Here is a 22,873-nt window from a genome sequence, read left to right as displayed (position 1 = left end):
ATTACCCCCAGAAGTCAATGGAAGCGGAAAAGAAAGAACATGTTGAGAAAGCTGGGGATTTACTGAAATGGGTGTCAGACATCAGCAAGACCCTCAGCAAGGGAGGAGGAGAAAAGGCTGAAAAGGCAGACTTGCCTAAGCAGCAGGTATTCAAAGATTTCTTGAAAGAACATCACTTTCTTTTGTACTCTTTGTCCTGGTTAATATGTAAAAAGGTTTCCATAAATATTTTTACAATACTAGAAAGATTTAATTTCACATTTGATCCCAAGGGAAACATTGTACAATGTTTAAAAATACATTTACAAATATGAAAACAAAGGCACAATGTATTTTGAAAATGTATTGAGAAAAAATATAGGACACCCACTGGGATGTGCAGATCCCAAAATATGACATATTCTGACTGCAGACAGCTGACATATCCAGAGGTAAAGTCACAGCACAAAGCCACTAATATACACAACTCTCACCCTGGGAACTGCAGAACCAGCAGAGGGTATATAGCTTATATAAAAAATCTGTCTTTACACAATGTCTTTACATCCTATTCTGAGTCTGTTTCCTCATCTTGCAAAAGTTACTACATCCCTTGAAACACCCACACTACCTCTAGTAAAGAAGGAATGGGAAGGAGAAAGGGACCAGTTTTCATTGTTTTCTTTTTTCTTAAAAATACAGGTATTTTGAGTTGGAATAGGTGAGGGCAACTCTCATCCATTGAGTGTCAGAGGCAAAAGTAATGTCTCCTTTCCCATGATTCTTCAGTTAAAGGTGACTTTCTACTCTCTCCCTCGAGTGCTATTTTCAGAAAAGATGATACAAAGTGGGTGTGTTGGGACATTTTTGTACCCCACATTGTGCTCTGCAAAGGAGGCTTTGTGGCCAGATTGACTCATTTATTTGCATGTTTTTTCTTGCTTGACAGATAGCAAAGGAAGGACCGATTACAATGTTGGGACACCAGAGAGAGAGACTGAGTAGTTTTTTCAAATTATTCTGATTGTCTTTGAGTGCTCTGCCACTGGGAAGAGGGGCCACATTGAAATGGCCACATAAATAAATGTTTGTATTATGTATAGCAGGTTCTTTTTCAAGTATTGTCCCTATGGGTTCTCCATTTCAAGGTTTGTGCACTCTGGGTCAGAGAATTTTCATCAGCAATGTCTGCAGATCCATTCCTCCACCCTAGATACCTTTGTCCTCTGGTATGAGGACATATAGTGAGAAGCAGAACTGCTGCCACTCCAGATCCTTCTCAATTGCCTGCAGTTTAAGATGAGGGCTGTGGTGCCTTCTGGCTAGCCAAATGGTTTGCTACACTTCTTGATAAAATGTCTGTATTTCCTTAGTATTTTTTCTTTATTTATTTTTATTTAGCACAATTTGCACTTAGAAAGGGGGGCAGGGGGGTTACACTTCCCTTTTCTTTTTTTTTTCTAAAGTGTGCCTTTGCTTTTCTCGACCCTTTTATCCATGGTCCTGAATGTGGGTTATGTCCAAGAACGCAGGTTTGAACTCTGGTACACCTTCTATAGGTCTTTCACCTGAAGCAGCAGACATTCAGGCTGGCTCAGGTAGTCTCCCATCCCCTCCAAATTTTAGATCTGTTCAGGATGTAAAAGCAGATCTTACCATCTTCAACAGTGGCTTGCCCTCCAGTACCATTGTGGTCTCCAGTCCCTCATAAACTCTTTGAGAGTACACAGACACATTTCCAGTCTATCCCGACTCAGTACCATGTGATACCTTCATATCAATAGCTTCTGGTGTCAGTGCATTTATAGGACCCCTTTTGGGCCCTGGGCCCTCCTTGGCCTCTGGAATTGACAACATTTGCCCCATCATCAATGAACTCCTCATCAGATTCTGAAGTGTCTGTACATAATTTTCTCTTTTTAACTTACTTCACTTAGGGTACCCTAGCAGGGGATACATACAACCCTAGCAAGAATAGCAATGGGGTCTTACCCCATTTCCTTATGCCCCACAAAGATGGACTTACTGGAAACTCTAGGCCCCTTATGGTGATTAGTTTTACATGGCACCATCTCATAAAGATGAACAAAATGCTGCACTTGGGTCCTTCCAAACAGTGTAATCATATAGAGGAGCAAGAGCCACCTATGGAAGAAGAAACATCACTTCTCCACAAATCCTCTTTCTCACTATCTTATGCTGAAGATTTCAAGCATAAGATTTTTGGTTTCTGGACCTTATAGTCCAGTCCATTGTCCCATTGGAAGACAAAAAACCCAGCATTCCTTGTTGTGCATCTTTCACACACTTTGTCAGGGCAAAATCTCCCTGCCTATGAATTATGTTCTGCTGGGCTGGGCACTTTCAGTATGGCAGGCCAGCTACTGTATTGACTATGAGAGAAGTTAGACAAAAAGTATGGCATCCCACGCAAAGGATCAAAATACTTCTTTTCTCATCTCACATCCAACTTTCTGCTCATAGAGTCAGCAAACAGAACAGACCATGTCGATTCCATTCTGTGCCTTCTTATAAGATCAAAAAAAGATGGACCTTCTGGAATGGAAAAACATAGTCCTCTGCCACATTGCAGTTCAGAGGAGCCAATTACTAAGCCCTAATAACGAAATACAATTTTCCAAAACATTACAAATTTTCATCCTTTGTTGAAGACTTGCCCCAGAATAAGAGAGAACGCTTTCAGACTCTCAGAAGGCCAGAACAAATGCCAAGGCATCTCTTCTGCCCTGGCTAGATGCTACCAACACTGCTGCTTGCTCCATGGCTGTGGCAGTAGTTGTGGGCAGACTTTTTTGTCTGAAATCGCCCTGGAGGTACAAAACATGATTTATGGCAACATGATGGAGACACAGAACAGTTGGAACAGCGTGGAATTCATAGATTACTCCATCAAGTTCAGCTTTCTTCTCTTGCCTCCTTCCCTTTGCGGGGACCTCCACTCTCCTTGAGAGTCCCTTGAAGCAAGAGGTACAGTCCATCCTGTAAAGCTTCACCTTACAATTGCCCGGAGAAAGAAAAGCAATAATTTGAAAAGTTAATGTATTTAGTGACCAGATTATGTTCTATCATCTGGAATGGGCTTTTTTCAGGTATCTACTGCAGTTAATGAATATAAAGTTGTTTATGTGAATATAAATTTCCAGTTAAGTCCTTTGTTCGCTGTGTACTACTTCCCTGCTCTCCTAGGTCTGACTTGGGAATATGAACAGCCTCACTTTCATATGAATGTTTTAGGACTTAGATTAGTTTCTTTAATGATCCTTTTAGATCAGAATACACATAACAAACTAACATCAAATATAGAGCTTTGGCACTGTCCTTGTTGTCTAGCTCACAATGCTGTTCATATTGGTACAGCTCAGTATCATATAGCTTAGAACCACAGATGTGTTTGTACAGGACCAATATTAAGTGTTACTAATTTCATAGTCCCAGTTTAGTTTTTAGTATTTAGTTTACAAAGAAAAGCAGTGAGCTTTGTGGATGGGATTTTCAAAAGCATTCATTGTTGGCATATTCTCTGTTCCCATTGAAGTCAACGATAAAAGTCATTGACAGAATAAAACCAACGCTGAGTATGTTAGTAAATCCCAATCCACATTAATAACTACAACTTGGGGTCCTATTGTGACCAGTAATCCTGAGCTTTCATTAGTGATGTTTACAGAGGTGTACTGTCCTGGGGATATTATGCATGTAACAGGCACAGTGCCCCTTAGAGCATTAAGTGAGAACACACAGCATCAGCCACTACTGCTCCTTGTAACAGAAGCAAAATGCAGGACAATGTAGCACTTTAAGCATGCAAGCCCATGCCAGCTCAGATCCACTAGATCAGGGTTTCCCAACCTATAGTTTGGGACCCAAATATGGGTCACCATTACATTTCAAAAGGGTCACCAAGTGTCTCCCCAGGTGGCTCTGCCCCCTTTCCTCCCCCCTGTTTTTGAATTGCCTTGGGTAACCAAGTCTTCCCAAATTGTCAAAATGAGTCCCCATCTGAAAAAGGTTGGAAACCGCTGCACTAGATCATATAGAAGGAGTTGGGAGCTGTTGTCCTGCCATGCCTATCTTCTTTGCGTTTTCTATAGTTGGAGCCAGTTCTGGATCCCTCTTTCTCACAGCCATAACTTTCAGGACACTGTCTGTGACTTTTAGGTATTTTTTCTTAAGGCATGATCTTTGTTATCCCAGTCAATATCTGCTGAACAAAACTCCATCATGAAAGCTGTATGAAGTTGGCTCTCGGTATGCCAGGTGTAGCTGAATAAGTTTTTAAACAATTAGTTAAATACTATGCTATGTTTTTAAACCAGTGGTCCCCAACCTTTCGTGGCTGCCGGGCGTCTGGGGGCGGGGCCACGCATGCACTGCATGCCAGGGGCGGGGCCACTCACGCACCCTGCAGCTGGGGCCAGCACCACGTATGTGCTGTGCACCCGGGGCAGGGGCAGCCCCGTGCATGTGCTGTGTGCCCGGGGCAGAAGCTACCCACGTGCCCGGGGCAGAAGCTACCCACATGTGTCGCGCGCTGGGGGTGGGGTCAGCCCAGATGTTTCGGTGGGCACACATAAATGCCCCGACGGGCACCATGGCGCCTGCAAGAACCACATTGGGGACCACTTCTTTAAACAAATGTTGTTATATGAAGAGTGTTAGGCTTCCCCAATAGTTATCCCTGACAAACAGCTTAATGCTAGACAAAAAGATGCGCTATAGATTTCCTCTTTTTAAAATGACAGTATATCTATCATAACAAATAACTAGCCTTACCTGTGCCTTGCCTGCCCAGAAATACCCTGAGTATGGCAGGCTCTTCAGTACTGAGACTGAAGATGATAGATTTGTGTATGCTGGCTACTTTTTTTTCCTCTCCTTTCAGAGTTAAACACTGTGGAGAACTGAATTTGGGTTGTATTTTTTTCAGATTTCCTCTGATGAAATAGCCACCAAGAAAGAACAAATATCAGAGGCTTTGCAGACCACACAGTCATTTTTGGCTAAACACAGTGATAAGTATGTTAAATTTTATCACAACAGTTTGTTAATATAACTGTAACTAAATTAGTGGATCATATTATAAGGAACAGACTGATATTCTCATCTTATAGCTACAGAGGATAATATTTTATTTGTTTTTCTTGTTTAATTTAAATAAAATTGCAAAGAGAACTTGATTAAGTGTATACGATATTGTATCAAATTAGCTAGTAGTAGCAGTCCCAAAGTGTTAAAGATGTTAACGTAACTCACTCTCCAGTTATTAAACACTGTTAAACAAAGTTCAAGGCTCACTTGCAATATAGCTGCCAGAAAAACACATGCACAGGGTGTTGTCAGCCTCTCCCAAATCCTGGCAAACTTACACAAGGATCAGGCTGTATAGGGCATTTCTTTTAGCTGCCTTTTTTCTGGCAACAGGCTTAGAGTCATGTTTCAAAATATGCAGCCCTGGTGTCTCTGCCAAACTCTTACTAGACAGAAGTCAAAAGGAAAGAGAAGAAATAAAGCAGGGAAGGAAAAGGACTCATGGGGGCTTCGGGATATGGCATAGATGATGTTTCAGGATTTAGCAGAACCCTGCCTGCAACCTGTACTGTCAGGATTTTTCAGGACTGAACATAAGAATGGCCATACTGGGTCAGACCAAAGGTCCATCTAGCCCAGTATCCCGTCACAGTGACCAGTGCCAGGTGCCCCAGAAATAGTGAACAGAACAGGTGATCATCAAGTGATCCCTCTCCTGTCATCCATTTCCAGCCTCTGACGAACAGAAGCTTAGGGACACACACCATTCCTTACCCATCCTGGTGAATAGACATTGATGGACCTAACCTCCATTAATGTATTTAGGTGGGTTTTTTGGTTTTTTTTTTCTGAAACCTATTAAAGTCCTAGTTGTTACAACTTTCTCTGGTAACGAGTTCCACAGTTTGACTGTGTGCTGCATGAAGGAAAATTTCCTTTTGTTTGTTTTAAACCTGTTACCTATTAATTTCATTTGGTGACCCCTAGTTCTTATGTTATAGGAACAAGTAAATAACTTTTCCGTATTCATTTTCTCCCTACCTGTCATAATTTTATAGACCTCTGTCATATCCCTCCCTTTAGTCTCCTCTTTTCTAAACTGAAAAGTCCCAGTCTTTTTAATTCTACTTTTAGATTGGGATGAAGATGGTCCAAGGTCCCAGGGCACAGTGAGGGAGGTAGTCATGATAATGAAGTCCACTCCTGTAGCCAGTTTTTCTTCCCAGAGTCTCTTTTTGAGGATCACAAAAGAGGTGCAATGGGTTGAAAAACCCATCCTCTCATTATTTTGTCTACCAATTAGACATAATTTTTGACTCACTGGTGTTGGAGTTCCTCACTTTTCTTGTTTACCAACACATGATTTTAATACAGTCCTTGAGTTATATCAGTAGGCATGTTTTTTTAGTCTTTTTGTCTTGATTTTGTACCTTTTCCTATTTCCTATTAACATTTGTTGTTAAAGGTTTTTGTGACATTTCATGAACTTTCTTACAATTTTTCCAGTTGTGCCGACAATTGAGGTAAATTTGTAGGCTGTTTTCACAACAGTACCATGGATTAGGTGGCACAACACATGACAATATATTTATAAAGCACCTTTCATCTGAAGGTTCTCAAAACACTTCACAACATGAACAAACTAGCATATAAATTGTATAGAGAAGGCTTGTTTCACCCAGCTCTGAAATTAGTACATGTAATATACTTTGATTTTAGTAAAGAATTCCCCATGATTCTTTGAATGCTTGCTGCAAAACTGTATTCATGTTGGCTCATCTGGTGAGCTCATCTGGTTGGCTCATCATGATCAGTTATTAGAGGTATGGAAAACTGCCTGATAGACCATAGACAATAGAAATCAGGGAATAATTTACTAAAAGCATCTTTCAGTTAATTTTGCCTCAGCTTCTGATCACAGATTGTCTGAAAGACAATGCAATTAACTTACATATCTTAATTATTCAACTGTATTTGATTCATTTTTTTATACAACTTTCTTATGATATGTCTTAATATTGGCCCAAAACACAGGTCAGATTTTCAAATCTATTAGTAATTCTTACCATATCTGGGTTTTTGGGGTTTTTTTTTGGTAGAATGACAGATGGAGAGAGAAGTGAAATGGAAAAGCAAGTGAAATCCCTACAAGAAGGTTACAACCTGTTATCTAATGAATCTTTGAAACAACTGCAGGAGTCACAGCATTTAGTTGATGAAAAGATGGACGAAAAGGTAATAGCACAGAAAATGTATTATTGTGTTTCTAGCTATATTGTGCATTTGAGATTTACAGCATGGTTGTGAAAAAACATATTAACAGCAAAAGGAGAAACCATTTGATTGTACATATCAATAAGCTGAAACATGAATCAAATGATTGTCGTTTCTATATATGTGTATAATCTATGTAGTCATGTGTGCATATGAACATTGTGTTCATCAAAACTTGTGTGAAGAGTCTTAATACTATGTGCCTTGCATGAAGAAAGAAACAAATCATTCATTTCTTAACTCTTCTCTTTAAAAGCCATCCTCTGATTGCTAGATAAGTTTGTGTGCTGCAAAAATATGACACCATAAAATAACATCTTTGCCGTAAACTCCCCCAGAGCTATCCCACAAGATATATAGAGTTTCAGATTTTCCTTAAATTCTAATTGGATATATGATTGGAACCATATATATTAATTGATTTTGAGGTGCCACAAGTACATTTAAAAAAAATCAATCAAAATATTATATATGGAATTCTGCCTAAAAGGTATTGCATATATGTGTGCATACACAAGTAGAAGTATGTCTTGTATGATTATTTTAAAATATGTTGCCAACCTGATAACAGGCTTTCCATACAAACTAGTTTCAGTATGTGGGTTCTGTAATATCTGATTTCATATGTTTGGGTGTTTGTGCAAAAGTGTGGTATGCTGTAAATATGAATAGCATGGTCATTTTGTATCACATACTGTTTTTGAATCTTCTAACCTTTCACAGACGACTTAGAGCATGACAGTTTGCCTTCCAGATATATGTCCTATTTGCTCACTTTATAATAATCTATTCTGTTGCCTTCCACTAACCCTATTTATGTATGCAGAGTGTAGGTTTTCAATTCACAGATGCATGTTGAGTTTAAATCTTTTATTCCATCGTATGCTGTTGAATCACTGACATAGATCACTTACGCATTTGAGCTGCTAACATTCACAGCATTGTCCCAGTCCTGGTAAGTATATGATTTTGTGCTTAATATGTATTCAAAAGAAAAAACTAACTTTAACATGAACAATTATAAAATTTCTTAAAATCATTCTTTATATTCCTTTTCAGGTGGATAAAGTTATTGCTGGTGTCATTGATCAAACAACAGGAGAAGTCTTTTCAATCTTTCAGTCTGTTTTAAAAGGTCTAATTGACTCTGATACTGGCATTAGATTGCTTGAGAATCAGCTGATTTTATGTGGCCTAATTTCACCTCAACTAGGAAAATATTTTGATCTTGAAGAAGCAAAAGGCCACGGTCTTATTGACGAACAAACTCAATTGCAACTACAGGAATTAAATAATGCTAAGAAAATTATTTCAGAGTCATCATTCACAAGTCTTCCAGCTGTAGCTGCTTTAGAACAAGCTGTAATTCCAGAGACTCTTGCCATTAAAATTCTTGAGATTCAGCTTTCCAGAGGGTATGTAGTTATGCCAGCTACGGGGGAGCAATTCACTTTGCACAAAGCTTTCCAGAGAAACCTGATTTCTGCATCTTTATTTTCAAAACTTTTGGAAAGGCAAGACATGTGCAAAGATCTCATAGACCCCAACACTGCAGAAAAAATTTCCCTGGAGGAGATGGTTCAGAGAAGCATAATAAGTGAAGAAACAGGATTAAGACTTCTACCTGTAAGACCACAAGAAAGAGGTAGAATAACACTAAAATGTGGAAGGAAAATAAGTATTTTGAGAGCAGCACACGAAGGTCTGATAGACCGTGAAACCATGTTTCGCTTGCTGGGGGCTCAACTACTAGCTGGGGGGATCATAGAACCTGACTCGGGGCAGAGAATGACTGTGGAGGAAGCCATGAAACAAGAGTTTATTGATCAGAACACTGCATGTGGTATTCTGACTCACCAGATTCAGACTGGTGGGATATTATCTTCAAATTCATCCAAACGCTTAACTGTAGATGAAGCCATACAGTGTAACTTAATCTCATCTAGTAGTGCCCTCTTGGTACTAGAAGCACAAAAAGGCTTCATTGGCCTCATCTGGCCACATTCTGGTGAAATATTTCCCATATCTACTTCTTTATATCAAGGAATGATAACCAATAAACTGGCAAACAAAATATTAAATGGCAGGCAGAAAATAGCTGCGCTTTATATCCCAGAAACTTGCGAAGTACTAAGTCTGGATAAAGCTGCACAGTTAGGGGTAATAGATGGTAATACTCTATCTGTTTTGAACAATGTAATCTTACCTGACAAAATGCCTAACATGGAGGATTTAGAGTCCTCTTGTAAAAATACTGGAAGATGGTTATCATCTTATGAATTCCAGCCATCTGCATTTCATGACTATAGGCAGGAACAAGAAGTTTCAAGTACAGAAGAGCCCATGCCTCATAATTTAGAACAAACTAAAAAATTATTCATTTCTTATCTAATGATAAATAGTTGTATAGATGCAAACACAGGGCAAAGACTTTTGTTATATGATGGAGACCTGGATGAAGCTGTGAGCATGTTGTTGGAAGGTGAAGTTTCTGCCTCCAGGACTGAGGTGGCAGAAGGAGGATTTAATAACACATGTGTAAACTCAAAAAGAATTGATCTGAAACTACCTGACAATGTCATGTTTAATAACGTCAAAAGCAATATCCTGGGTGAGTACACAGATGTACAGAATACTTTCAGTGACAGCAACTTAAAGCTTCCTGAAGAAGATATTCAGAATTATAAATGTTCAGAGAGAAATGATTTTCACAGTAGAGCAAATTTCTTTAATGCTAATGTTTATGAACAGTCAGAATGTACATTGAATTCTTTGATGCCTACACCTGAAGCAGGTTCTGGAAATATAGTGGGTAGTACTCAAAACCTTGAAAAAGAGAATACATTAAAAAGTTCTCAAGAGAATCCTGAACAAACACAGATGACACAGAGTGAGCAAGTGTATCAGCAAGCAAACTCTGGAGATATAGAAAGGCATCTTCCAAAGTACTCACAAGGAATTTTTACTTCAAGAATACATGAAGACAAAAACAGTATACCTGATGGAAGAGAGAGCCTGGATAGGGAAAGCAAGACTTTTAAAACCTTAGAAAATTCCTTGGATGTAAATGATTTGTCAGTTAAAAATGAAGTCACTGCTCTTCAAGAAAATAATCCAAATTGTGCTCCACACATTTTACAGTTTGATGATAAGAGTATGTTAACTGATCAGGATATGAAAAAATGTGATTTTCAGGGCAGTTTCAATTCATTCGGCCACACAGGTATTGAAAACAGACTTCTAGGAGAACTTTCTGGTAAAGAATTAGAGACTCATGTTGTTTGTAATGAGAATATGCATGGTAAACCACAGTCTGCAGAGAATGAATATGCCATGCCATCCATTGAGGACTGTACCATTATGTCAGATGGAGACAGTACTGACACACATGAGGGGCCATTGCTAGGAGATAGTACCAGCATTCATGGTGGACCACTTTTGGGAAACAATATCAACTTGAATGGTGGTCTACTTCTAGGGGGAAGCAATGGTGTTTATAGCAGGCTACCACTGGGAGTTAAAAGTTATGAATGTGATGATTTGGTGCTGGGAGAAAGTGAGGGTACTCCACAATTTGAAAATAGTTACTGGCAGCATGAAGGTGACAACGATGCCTATGAGACTCCTGAAGTTGATGATGATGATGATGAATCCTACAGCACTCCTCAGGTTGATGATGATGATGATGATGAGGCATATGACACTCCTCAGGTTGATGGGGATGATTCCTATGATTCCCCTCAAATTGGTGATGATTATGATACCTCTCAGCTTGAGGACGATGATACCCCAGAGCCTGACAACACAACTGTAGGTGTCCAAGAAGAAAGAGAGGTGCTAGTGAATATGAAGGAAGAATTAAACGCTTTTCAAGAAGACATGAGTAAATTTGGAGATTGTAACCTATGCGTTAGTGAACAGATAGATTCCTGTGAGATTATAACTATGGCCTCCTTAAGTGCTGGCATGGTGGAAGCTATATCTGAAGAGACAGAAAGAACAGAGAATGTAATAGAGAAGGCGAAGACACTACCAGTCATGATAGAGAGTGAAGAAAGTGAGGAGAGCAACATTAGTCCCTTGTTAAAGTTGCATGAAGCTGAATTGCAAGGAGACAGATATGAGGAATATGAAATACAAACAAACAGTGACTCTAATGAGGATGAGCATGAAGGAATGCAGGAGGAGGAAGAGGAAAATTATGATTATATGGATTATGATAGTGGTAGTTATGATGATATTGATGATGATGACGATGATGATGAAGTAATGGATGTTTATTACTCACGGTATCAGAATAAAAATGGTATCCAGCTGTTTGTTCCTTCCAAAGAAATGGAAGGTAGTGATGAATGTAATCAGAATATTGATACCTTGGATAGTTATCTTCCTTTAAAACATTTAGTAGGTGATAATATTTTGAAGTTAGATTCCAACCGTCAAAATGGTAACCCATGCTCTGAAAAGTATAGTTTAGAAAAGCATAATGTATCCAATGTTTCTGAAGAAGGAAGTCTTGATCTTACAGAAAAAGCCAAAGAGGAAAGACAACAAGGAATTGAAAGTGCTTTTAAGAATTGCATAGAAAGAAAAGGAATCTTAGAAGACATCACTGAAAATATTTACCCTGAAAACATCATTGGCACTGAATATATGTTACTGAACAGTGAAAAAAGTAACCTCACACAGCATAAGTCTCTAACTTCAGATCTTGACATAAATGATGCCATAGCAACAGACCTTGTAACCATTCAGAAGGGATCTGCATGTGCATCCCCATCTGCTATTGCTAAGCAAGCTGCTGCTGCAAACATTCAGACTCAAAAAGACTTACTCCCTTCAGAAGATCTGTTACCTGCTCACATCATAACTGAGAACGATAGCAATGTATCTGTGCCATGTTCAAATAATGAGCAGAGGCAGAACATACTTACAGAGCAAATATCAAATTATGTAAAGGTAAATTCATCCCAAATGGATAATATAATCAGACACGTGCCTTATGTGAATGACAGTAATAGTCTAGGTTCTCTCTCTGACTTAGTACACCCAGTCACAAATAAAGAACTTGATCAAATAGGAATAGGTATTGAAAATTCTAAACAAAATATAAATATAGTGACTATTAAAAAGGAAAGTCATATCCAGGAATTAAATAAAAGTCCCATCCACATGGAAAGCCTGGGAGAAATATTTGATTCATCTATGAGAATTAGTAGTGAAATTGCTGTTTCAAGTGAAGGAAAAGTAAGTGTTGGACAAGCTTCAAGTAATGCTACATCAGGACAACACAGTGACTTTGATACTGTGAAATCAGATGAATTTATGCAAGAGTTTGACCTTTCTGCTTATTTAAAACAATGTGCAAAAGACATAAAAGCAAAAGATATTTCAGAACTGAATAAGGCTGATTCTTGTTATATTAAGGAAGGGGAAACTGATGAGAATTATATATGGAATGGAAAAGAGTTAGTGATAGCTGACTGTATTTTTGATGGGGGATCAGTGCATCCAAAAGAATTAAACTCTAAAGCTCAATCCTCTCCCCTGACAGCTACAGTAAAAGCCAAGGGAATTAGTATTACCAAAGAAAACAGTGCTTTGGTCTGTCAAGAAACTGATAAAGTTCTTAACGACACTTCAGAAATTGGTATAATGTTCAGTCATGAATTTGCCTTTAAGAAAGCTGACCCTGTAGGATGTATTGAGAATGTCCAGGAGTTTGAGGACAGGTCTGAAACCAGATATTCTGGAAACTATAGAGGTGCAGCAGACTTTTCTTCTAGACCTTTGGGTAACACAGGTGACAACTTGGATAATGTTGTGCAGAAGGAATGTGAACGACTGATTTGTTGTAGTGATGCAAAACACATTAGAGAGCATAATACTTTAGCCAACAAAACCACTTCAATTGAAAATGGTGCCAGGAAAGAAAAGACTGTTGAATCATTAACTAAAGAAGTGATGCTTCCCAAAGACTTGCAAGTAGAGGAAGGTATATCACATTCTCCTGACACACTAATTGAAGATTTAAAGAATATTTTAAGAAAGAAGTTGAAAGATGGCCATGTTTTCTGCAAGCAGGAAGGTGAACCTTTAAATTACTCTGACACAAAACTTTTAATGCAAAATTTACTTAAAATGATTAGTTGCACAAATGTGGAGGATAAGACTTCCAGTGAGTCAAATCGCAAACAAACATGTAGTGACATTAGCACTATCCTAGTGGCTACTCCATCATGCATAGATCAAAAGGACTATAATAATCTTCAGTTATCTTGGTCTGATAACAGAAGTCCTGACCTCCTCCTCGATATATTGAAACAAAACCATTGCAACCAAAATACTGAAAATCCATGCAAAACAAGTGAACACCAAAATGAAAGAGGCCAGGAGATAAAAGCTACAGCTCCAAAACTTATTACTTCTCAACTTGAACAGATCTTCCAAATACAACCTGGAGATGAAAGTTCATACACATTAAAGGAATTGATAAGTGATTTAGCAAAAGACTTGTTTTCCAGCTCACGAACTGCTGATATCTCTGCAGATGATGAGTATGTAAGCAAAGCAGAGGAGCTATGTACTCTTTTCTCAACAGAGTTGACAGAATTTGGATCAGAAACTCTCAGAGGGAATCCACTATTTCACAGCACAAGTGTTATTTTGAAAAACGACCAGCAGCCTGAGAAGTCAGACTGTTTGTCCAAAAGCTTTTCTGAGGATGCTCTGAAAATGAAAGAAGTTTCCCCAGGAAATAACCCATCAGGCGTGGTAAGTTACCAGTGGTCACAGTTACACATTTTATGTTAAAGGAGTTGCATGCATCCTTTAAAATATAGATCATTACTGAACAAAAAAAAACACCCCCCCAAACAACAACCCAAACCCTGATATCAAATGCTCCAGTTATAAATTTAAAACAAATTGTAATGAAAACAAAAATTATGTTTCTCTAATAGCTCAAAGAATATTCTCTGATTGTTAAAACTTATTTTTAGTTGTTCAGTGGAGTACAGCCGAGTTTAAAGTATACAGAGAAACTACGAGAACATTTGATAGTGGTTCATGATATGAAATTCCACTTAGATAATCAGCAGCCCATTAGTAACAACTTGGAAATGCTAAAAGTCCAGCTTGAACAATTAGAGGTAAGTCTATGTCTTTTTCTATGATATACGAAGAAGCGCTTAGTAAATACAGAGCTGGATGCTGTGGAAAGCCCTAATATAAAGAGAACGATCATGTGGTTCAGATTTTAAATACAATTATATAAATAAATTTACTTTTAAATCTGTTTCTCTAAGTAAATTTAATGTATCTCGCTTATATTTTGTTTGCAGTCATTTGAATCAGGGCTGGCTACTTTTGCTGTTGTTCTAAAAAAAGATATGAAGTTAACAGAAGAGTTTTTAAAGTCTTTGCACAAAGATGCTCACAAAGAACAACTTAAAGAGCTAAAAATGACATATGAATATTTACAGAAGGCCTTTTTTGTGGTCTGTGATATTTCTTCAAAGCGTGCAAAACAAATTGTCTTTGCTGTTGACTCTGAAATGGTATGTTTCTATTGATGATTTTTTGTGTGTACTTGCTTCACTTTACCTTAAAGTAATTCATCTAAGCATAAGTATTTTGTTTTGCTTTTATCTTAACATAAATTAATCTATAATATTTTCTTTCATTTAATATCAGATTTGGTTAGTTAGACTATGAGACTGTAAAATATATTTTCCTTTCTAGGCTAAGCTTGCAATAATGCACCAGGAACTTTTAAGTAGACTTCAGAAGTTTTCAGACTGGATCACAAAAAACAGTAAAACTGTAAACAACCTGACCATTAATCCGAGTGACACAGAAAATGTGAAGCAAAATTTACAACTACTCAAGGCAGGTATCATTTATGTTAAATGATAAAATAGTGTAACTATTTATCAGAAAAGATAGCATAATGCTAGCTCTACTTACATCTGTTGTAAGAAATCTGGCCCTATTTGAATGAGTAATACAGGGCTGCAACCAATCCCAATTTGTATAATTACGTCTTGTTCTTAAACTCCAATCTCTTCAGTGAATTTAATGTACATTCCCAAAACACTATGGATGGGTGCTTTAAAGAAACAAAAGTGGGACAAAAATCCCAAACCATGAATTCAGATGCCCCCTAAACACTGACTTCATGTGATATCCACAAGATGAGCATGAAACCTATATATGATATATAAAATGTTCAGTGACTTAACTGGGGTTTGAATAGGGTTGCAGACTGGTCAGTGACTTGAATCAGATTTCATGGGTTTAACTGAGGGCAGAATTGTCCCAGAAAGTGGAGAGGCAGGTAGAGCATCACTCTAGGTTTCAGAGCATGGCAAGAAAGCCCAATGGCAAGAAATATCTTCAGTAATATTCTCCTGTTTCTAGTTCTTGCAGAACAGCTCCCCCTTAGTATCTGTTAAGTGGTGATTCCCAATCAGTTCTCTAATGTGCATAAATAAAAAAAAATAAGACGACTTTGCGCACCATCATTATTTGGAACTTGTTATATAAATAAGACACTCTCAGCCAAGTTGTCTTGTCTTAGAATGCAAGTTTTTAAACTATTTCTTTTTGTTACATTTTTCCTCAAAAACATAGTTGAACATTGAATTAGGGATAATATTATTACTCACTGAAAGATGTTTTATCAGCACTGAACTATTTTTATGGTCAGTTATTTACCCTTGCTTTATTTACAGAACACTTCAAAAGAACTTGGCTGTATGAAGACACAACTGGACTCCATAGCGTTTGATGTTCAGTTCTTTATTTCTGAACATGCCCAGGATCTTTCTCCTAATCAGAGCAAACAGCTGTTGAGGCTCCTAAATAGTACCCAAAAGTGTTTTCAGGAAGTACAGGAAACAATCACATCTCAAATGGAAAGTTTAGAGAAACTGTTATGGACAGCACAAGATCTTGGTGATCAGAAGGTTTGCCTTTCTCTGTCGGTGTGTGCTTAGAAGTTTATCAGTATAAATGCAGGAATTGAATACTAGTGTGTAATTATGTCATATCAGAAAGCATTGGCTTTAGGATTAAGTATGTTGTTATATCCTACAAATTTTATTATATTTGCCTTCATTATTCTGCAAAGACCATATCAGTCAAGTTTGATAGGTATTCTGGTCTTTCTGCGTAGTGCCCATACTACTTAGTGCTATTATATTAGGAAATGGATATATGCTTAAGTTTTCAGACATTATCAACACAAAAGCGAAGAGACCAGATCTAGTATTTCCATCAGATTGAAGGAGAAGTATATGTGATTGCTTACCATCATGAATAATGTAACCGTTGTGTTAATTAGCCAAATAATTATAGTCAGCATTGACTTATAGAATGCCTCAGTATAACTGCACCTCCCTTCCTCTCAGAGAAGCACAAAAGTAAGCTTCAGAAGTCAGCAATTCACCCACTATAGAAGTGTTAGCAAAACGTTAGAATCCTGAGGCATTCTAAGAAAGTTTGTTGCAAAGGTGCTAAGGGAGAAAAGTATATAAAATGGAAGAATAAGAAGCATAGATGATAATTTGGTAACAACAATGATCTTGCATGTTTTGTTCTTCGATATTGCTTAAAAGGTGCAAGCATTTTCTACTCAGGTAACATGCTATGCATACCAACTCAGCTAACATACCGGTCATAACTAACCTCTGTTTTGGTATCCTTTTTCAGAACTAATAGGGTTTATCACAGATTTCGAGCGATTAAGAGATGTGGATTTTCACTTCTGTTGGTTGGAGGTTTCATTTCTTACACATATGCATGGCCAGACTTCTGCTGGGCAATTCCATCAACACATGATCTCTTTAGACTTACAGCATATGTGAGGTTTATGATCCATAACTTCTATATATTCACCTTGCTCAATCTGTATACCACTGCTATCATGTTTACAGCATACTTTTAAAATGATTGCCTTGCAATGTTGTTGTTTAAAAAGTAGTTTGCATTGGAGCTTGTGAGGATTCATATGCAGAATTTTGTATTTTATTTTTCTACAAATTAGGATGTGGCTGAGCAGCAGCAGGCATGCAAGGAGAAGCTACAGGAAATGTGCGATCTCTTTACACAAATAGAAAATCGGCTCATTGGTCACCAAGAAGCTCTTGTTATTGGAGACAGCAAGGCTGAGTTAAAACAATACCAAACCAAACAAGAGGTGAAGACTTGACTAAAGAGCATCATCCTTACCAATCTTATAATGTATTTTTGGTTAGTTATAGTCCATAAAGAAACCAATCTGAGACTAAATGAAGAAGACTAAGCAGGTTTTTGGTCAACAATAGCAAGCACTAACTGCATAGGGGTCACAGAAACAGGAGCTGACTCAGGAGCTCATACTGACTCTGTCCAGAGAAGGATTATAATAATGTGCTTAGTTCTCTGCAAGGAGAGGTATTGAAAAGTGATATCCAGATTTGTTATATAACATCCTGATATAGCTAATTCACACTGCAGCTTTGCCAACAGCAATGTAGCTTGCCTTTCAGTTTGCCCAGGGGTTTGGAAACCAGTGCAACATCCCTAGAGGCAGAATAACGAAACAGAGAGAGAGGTGAATGCTCCTCCCCCCAAAAAACTATGCCTTGTTGACAGAAGCCAAGGTGCTGAAACTGTGTACGGTACTCCCATTCTGTGTCCAAGCTTATTATACCAAAACCATACCTCACCTTTGTAAGTGGAAGCATGGAATGTTTATTCTGATGACATTATTATTGAAACTTTTTTGTAAAAGGATTTCTCTACTCTATATTTTTTTTAAATTTTCCCTCTAGAGATGGTAGCAGGTTGCCTCAGTACCTTTTTTATAACTTTGCATCACCTTTTCTGTTGTAACCTTGTGACAATATGTACATCTGAAAGTGTTTTGTTTGGTTTGCTATTAGGTCCCACCTGTGGGCCAAAACCTTAATCTTTTAGGGTACATCTACACAGCAACATTATTTTGAAATAACTAATGTTATTTTGAAATAACTTAGTCTGTGTCTACACAGCGGGCAGTATTTTGAAATAATGTCAAAGTACTGTCAAACTGGAGGACTTTTTACTCTGGCACCTGTAACCCTCATTTTATGAGGAGTAAGGGAAGTCGGAGCAAGAGTGCTCTATTTCAAAATAAGTGCTGTGTAGACACGCCCAATTTCAAAATAAGCTATTTTGAAATAAGTTGTAGCTCAATTGATGTAGCTCAATTTATATAGTTTATTTCTAGTTAAGTCCTGCTGTGTAGGCGCATGCTAAGTGAGTGATTTGTGAGAAATGTGAAGTGAAGTACAGGTAAATTACTATTCTTTTGTTGTTCTTTCCACAAGGAGTTACAGAAAGATATGCAGGCAAGTGCACAGGCGTTGGCAGAGATTGTGAAAAACACCGAGATGTTCTTGAAAGAAAATGGAGAAAAGCTGTCACAAGAAGATAGGACTGTTCTTGAGCAGAAACTTAATGAAGCTAAGACAGAATGTTTGCTGCTTAGCCAGAAGGCAGAAGAGTCCAAAAAAGAGCTGGATAAAGCTGTGACAACAGCTATTAAGCAAGAAACAGAAAAGGTTCTTATGCAACAACTCTACATCTGTATTTGAATTTTTTAAAAGTTTTAGGGACATAGTCTTTCCACTTATTACTGGTTTGTCAATGAGCGATCAAAGTCATATTTTACCTGGGTAACTATCAAAGTAGTTAGTGCATGTTTCTTTTACAAACACAGCAGATTTTCAGTATGTCAATTAACAGACATTTTGAGATTTTAACTACATTTTTCCCTGGTTCAAATGTCCACATTTTCAGAATTCAAACTCTCAACTTTCAATATGTAGGTTGCTGCCATTGAACAACTGGAAGAGAGCAGAAATACAATAGAAAATCTCTTGGACTGGCTGTCAAATGTGGATAAGGCTTCAGATCATGGGGATGAGAAATGGACCCAGGCAATAGAACAGAATGGAACCCATTTTAAAGAACAGGATATAAAACTTTTGGAGGGAGAAGAAGATGAAGTCAATGGTAACCTATTGGAACTTCAGCGACAGACTGAAACCCATGTAGATGGCAGAGTAAAACCCACAGACAGTAACCTGAACCAGCAGTATCAGAAAGTGAAGGTACTATATATGCATGTTACCAGTTATGGAAAATATTCAGCATTTAGGTACTATAACAATAAGTACCTGAATCCTGATGAAGTCAATGACAGCCTTTCCATCAGGCTTTAAAGAAATCAGTAAAGTACATTGATAGATATTCTGTTAATGGAGAAGGCATTAAAAAGCATCAGTGTTTGCCTGTTACCATACACATGCCCAGTTATTTCCTGTTGTAGGAATGGGAGAAATTATAGTATTCTCCTTGACAAATATTGATATCTTAATGATAATCACAGTGCCCTTTATTTTCGCAGGCTGAATTGAATACAGTATAATGTTTATTGTAGATAAATAAAGTATTGTAGGCAGAACCACAGCTTCACAGTCCTTCCTGATCCTTATCAGAGATACATTACAGACAGTCCCCGAGTTACGTGGATCCGACTTATGTCGGATCCCTACATACGAACGGGGCTTTTCTGCTGGGGGGGGTGGGGGGGCTCAGCTAGTGCACCCTCCCCCTCCCCCCCAGCAGATCAGGCTTTTCTTGCCGACGCCTGGGGTAGAGCAGCTGGGGTCCTGCCGGGTTGGTCCCACAACGCCGCTTCTCGGCGCTACTGGACCAACCCGGCAGCACCCCAGCTGCTCTGCCCCAGGCGTCCCCAAGTCAGCCGCTGTTGAAACTGATTAGCGGCTGATTCCAGGAAGCCCGGGGCAGAGCAGCTCTGCCTCCGGCTTCCTGTAGTCAGCCGCTGGTCAGTTTCAACAGCAGCTGAATCTGGACGCCAGTTCCGACTTACATACAAATTCAACTTAAGAACAAACCTACAGTCCCTATCTTGTACGTAACACGGGGACTGCCTGTATTTGGTCTCACATGTTTCCCTTTGAACACTGATTACACAGAGCTACTATTATTGGGAGTGTTGAGATTATTCTCACTTTAAAGATGACAGAATCCCAGAGGATAAAACACAATATTATGAAGGCTTCAGTAGGAGCTTCAAACTCCACAGCTCAGCAACTTTACGATGTCTGTTCCAGGCAGCATATTTACTTATGACAGCCATCTCTATGTTTAGATACAATTTTAACAACACAAACCCTTTTAGATTTGGAGTTATGGAACTGATGAAGGATCTGCAAAAACTGATTGGAGAAACAATTAGTATTTTGGAATAGCTTCCATGTAAAAGCTTCTTAAAGAAAATGGAAGCATAGTTGGTTTTGTTTGTATCTGTTGATGCTCTATAGAAAACAGTATCAACAGAGGGCTCAAATCTGGTATTTGATAACCGTCTACCACACTTACATGGGAGAAGCACTATACCCATTTTGCAAAATACATACTCATTGTTTCTACAGGAAATGGGGAACTGAGGTGTTTTAAAAGATATAATCTTTTGTTCCCCAGAGTCAAACAAGTTTTACATCAAGTTCTTTTAGTATGTATTATCATTTATTAGTTTTAACTTGGTTAAATCTATTGGTATCTAATGTATATGGATTTTTTATGAGATAGGATGGCAGTTTTTCTATAAGAAAAGATATAATCATCTTAAGAACTATTTACTAAACTTCAAAAATGTAAATAGAAAAATTAGCAATAACTCAAAATAAATAGGAAATATCTATTCTGCCTTGGATATATCTGGCCCATAGAACCAATAGCTATTGTGTATGCAACAAGTACAGAAATATTTATAGATAACTGCTAATCATGGAGCATGCTATATAATGAATCCTGTCTTTAGTGATCTTCATGGAATGAGGGGAAAAAAGATCCTGGAAAAATTTAAAGTGCCTGTTTCTGATGGGGGCTGCCTGGGTCTGTACAAGTGACTGCACTGAGCTGTGTTGGAAATATAAGGCTGGGTCCTCAGCTGATGTGCACCAATGTTTCTCCGAGTTCCATTGGAGATGTCAAAAGGGCTTTACCTACATATACATTAAGGTCTATTTTATAATTACCACTAGTTAGTTATTTCTTCAAGTTTGAAAATGAATGCTTGGCATTTTTTAATGATCAACTCAGAATGTTGAAAGGCTTTTTCACATATCTTCTGATTGATTAGATAACCATTTCTGAGTAATCTAATTAAAACACTATTAATTACTTACAGTACTCACAAATTGTTATCTGATCAATCCAAAGAGACTTGGAAAAGCCTTTTAACATTCTGAACTGCTTTGTAATTTTGGACCATATTGTGCTTTCAGTTTCTAAACAGAACTCCTCAGTGATTTCAGTGGCGACTTTTGGTCAAAATATGTGTCGTGATGAAACCCTATATAAAGATGCTAGTCACAAACATTTTAATTTTTTCGTGCAGGCTCAGCATGAGAAAATTATTTCTCAGCAACAGGCTGTTATAATAGCAACTCAGTCTGCCCAAGCATTACTTGAGAAACAAGGCCATTACCTCTCCCCTGAAGAAAAAGAGAAGATGCAAAGGAACATGAAAGAACTGAAAGTCCAGTATGAAACCGCGTTAGCTGAATCAGAACAGAAAATGAAATTAACACACTCTCTGCAGGAGGAACTTGAAAAATTTGATACAGACTATAATGAGTTTGAAAACTGGCTACAGCAGTCAGAACAAGAACTCAAAAACCTAGAGGCTGGTGCTTCTGACCTCTCTGGTATCATGACCAAGCTGAAAAGACAGAAGAGTTTTTCAGAAGATGTTATTTCTCACAAAGGTGACTTACGGTACATTTCAATTTCTGGACAGAGGGTGTTAGATGCTGCTAAATCTTGTGGCAAAAAAGATGGTGTCAAAGTTGACAAAGATGGTATTGATACTTCGTCTACTTACACAGAGGTGCAAAGTAAACTGGACGGTGCTTCAGGGCGTTTCAAATCTCTTTATACTAAGGTATGTTTTATTTCCATCTGAATGAGTAAGGGGAAAGGAGTTAGCTCACCAAATGTTTATGCAACAGATAATTTACCATTAGAACAAATTAGAAAGGCAATGGTAGATTCTTCATCTCTTGAAGTCTTCAGATAGAGATTGGATGCCCTTCTAAGAGATATACTTCAGTCAAACACAAGTGATGGGAGTAACTGGGGGTACGTCTACACTAGCTCCTTAGTTCGAGCTAGGTAGGGTAATGAGGGCAAGTGGAGCTGCAAATGAAGCCCGGGATTTAAATATCCCAGGCTTCATTTGCATGTTCCTGGGCGCCGCCATTTTTGAATCCCCCTTAGTCCGAACTCCGTGCCTGCGGCTACACGCGGCACGGAGCAGGTAGTTCGAATTAAAGATCCTAATTTGAATTACCATTACTCCTAATTCCACGAAAGGATAACTTCCAGGGAGGGGAAAGAATTCTGTCTCTGTGTCCTTTGCTCTGAGGACACCTATTCACCAGGAACGGGACTAAATCACCAACTCATTTCACATCTGATCCATGACGAACCTTCAGATACTAACAAAGGTTTC

General features: G+C 38.2%; 1 protein-coding gene across 30 annotated transcripts in view; it reads left to right on the top strand.

Annotated features, from left to right (window-relative positions):
- DST (dystonin) overlaps nucleotides 1-22,873 on the top strand; it is a 470,874-nt gene that overhangs the window by 289,850 nt on the left and 158,151 nt on the right. For 15 of the 30 annotated variants that reach the window (XM_075923642.1, XM_075923640.1, XM_075923662.1 and 12 more), the window contains 12 exons: nucleotides 12-146; nucleotides 4,928-5,016; nucleotides 7,128-7,263; nucleotides 8,362-14,076; nucleotides 14,304-14,453; nucleotides 14,646-14,861; nucleotides 15,046-15,192; nucleotides 16,038-16,289; nucleotides 17,351-17,503; nucleotides 18,657-18,890; nucleotides 19,158-19,442; nucleotides 21,758-22,303. In XM_075923642.1, coding sequence (XP_075779757.1) covers nucleotides 12-146; nucleotides 4,928-5,016; nucleotides 7,128-7,263; nucleotides 8,362-14,076; nucleotides 14,304-14,453; nucleotides 14,646-14,861; nucleotides 15,046-15,192; nucleotides 16,038-16,289; nucleotides 17,351-17,503; nucleotides 18,657-18,890; nucleotides 19,158-19,442; nucleotides 21,758-22,303 — 8,058 coding nt within the window. The remainder of the gene's footprint in view (nucleotides 1-11; nucleotides 147-4,927; nucleotides 5,017-7,127; nucleotides 7,264-8,361; nucleotides 14,077-14,303; nucleotides 14,454-14,645; nucleotides 14,862-15,045; nucleotides 15,193-16,037; nucleotides 16,290-17,350; nucleotides 17,504-18,656; nucleotides 18,891-19,157; nucleotides 19,443-21,757; nucleotides 22,304-22,873) is intronic. The other 15 variants (XM_006110983.4, XM_014571373.3, XM_075923655.1 and 12 more) reach the window with 2 other exon arrangements.

This window comes from Pelodiscus sinensis, chromosome 3, assembly GCF_049634645.1.
Source record: "Pelodiscus sinensis isolate JC-2024 chromosome 3, ASM4963464v1, whole genome shotgun sequence".
Classification (NCBI taxonomy): domain Eukaryota; kingdom Metazoa; phylum Chordata; order Testudines; family Trionychidae; genus Pelodiscus; species Pelodiscus sinensis.
This window is presented reverse-complemented; position numbering and strand designations above follow the sequence as displayed.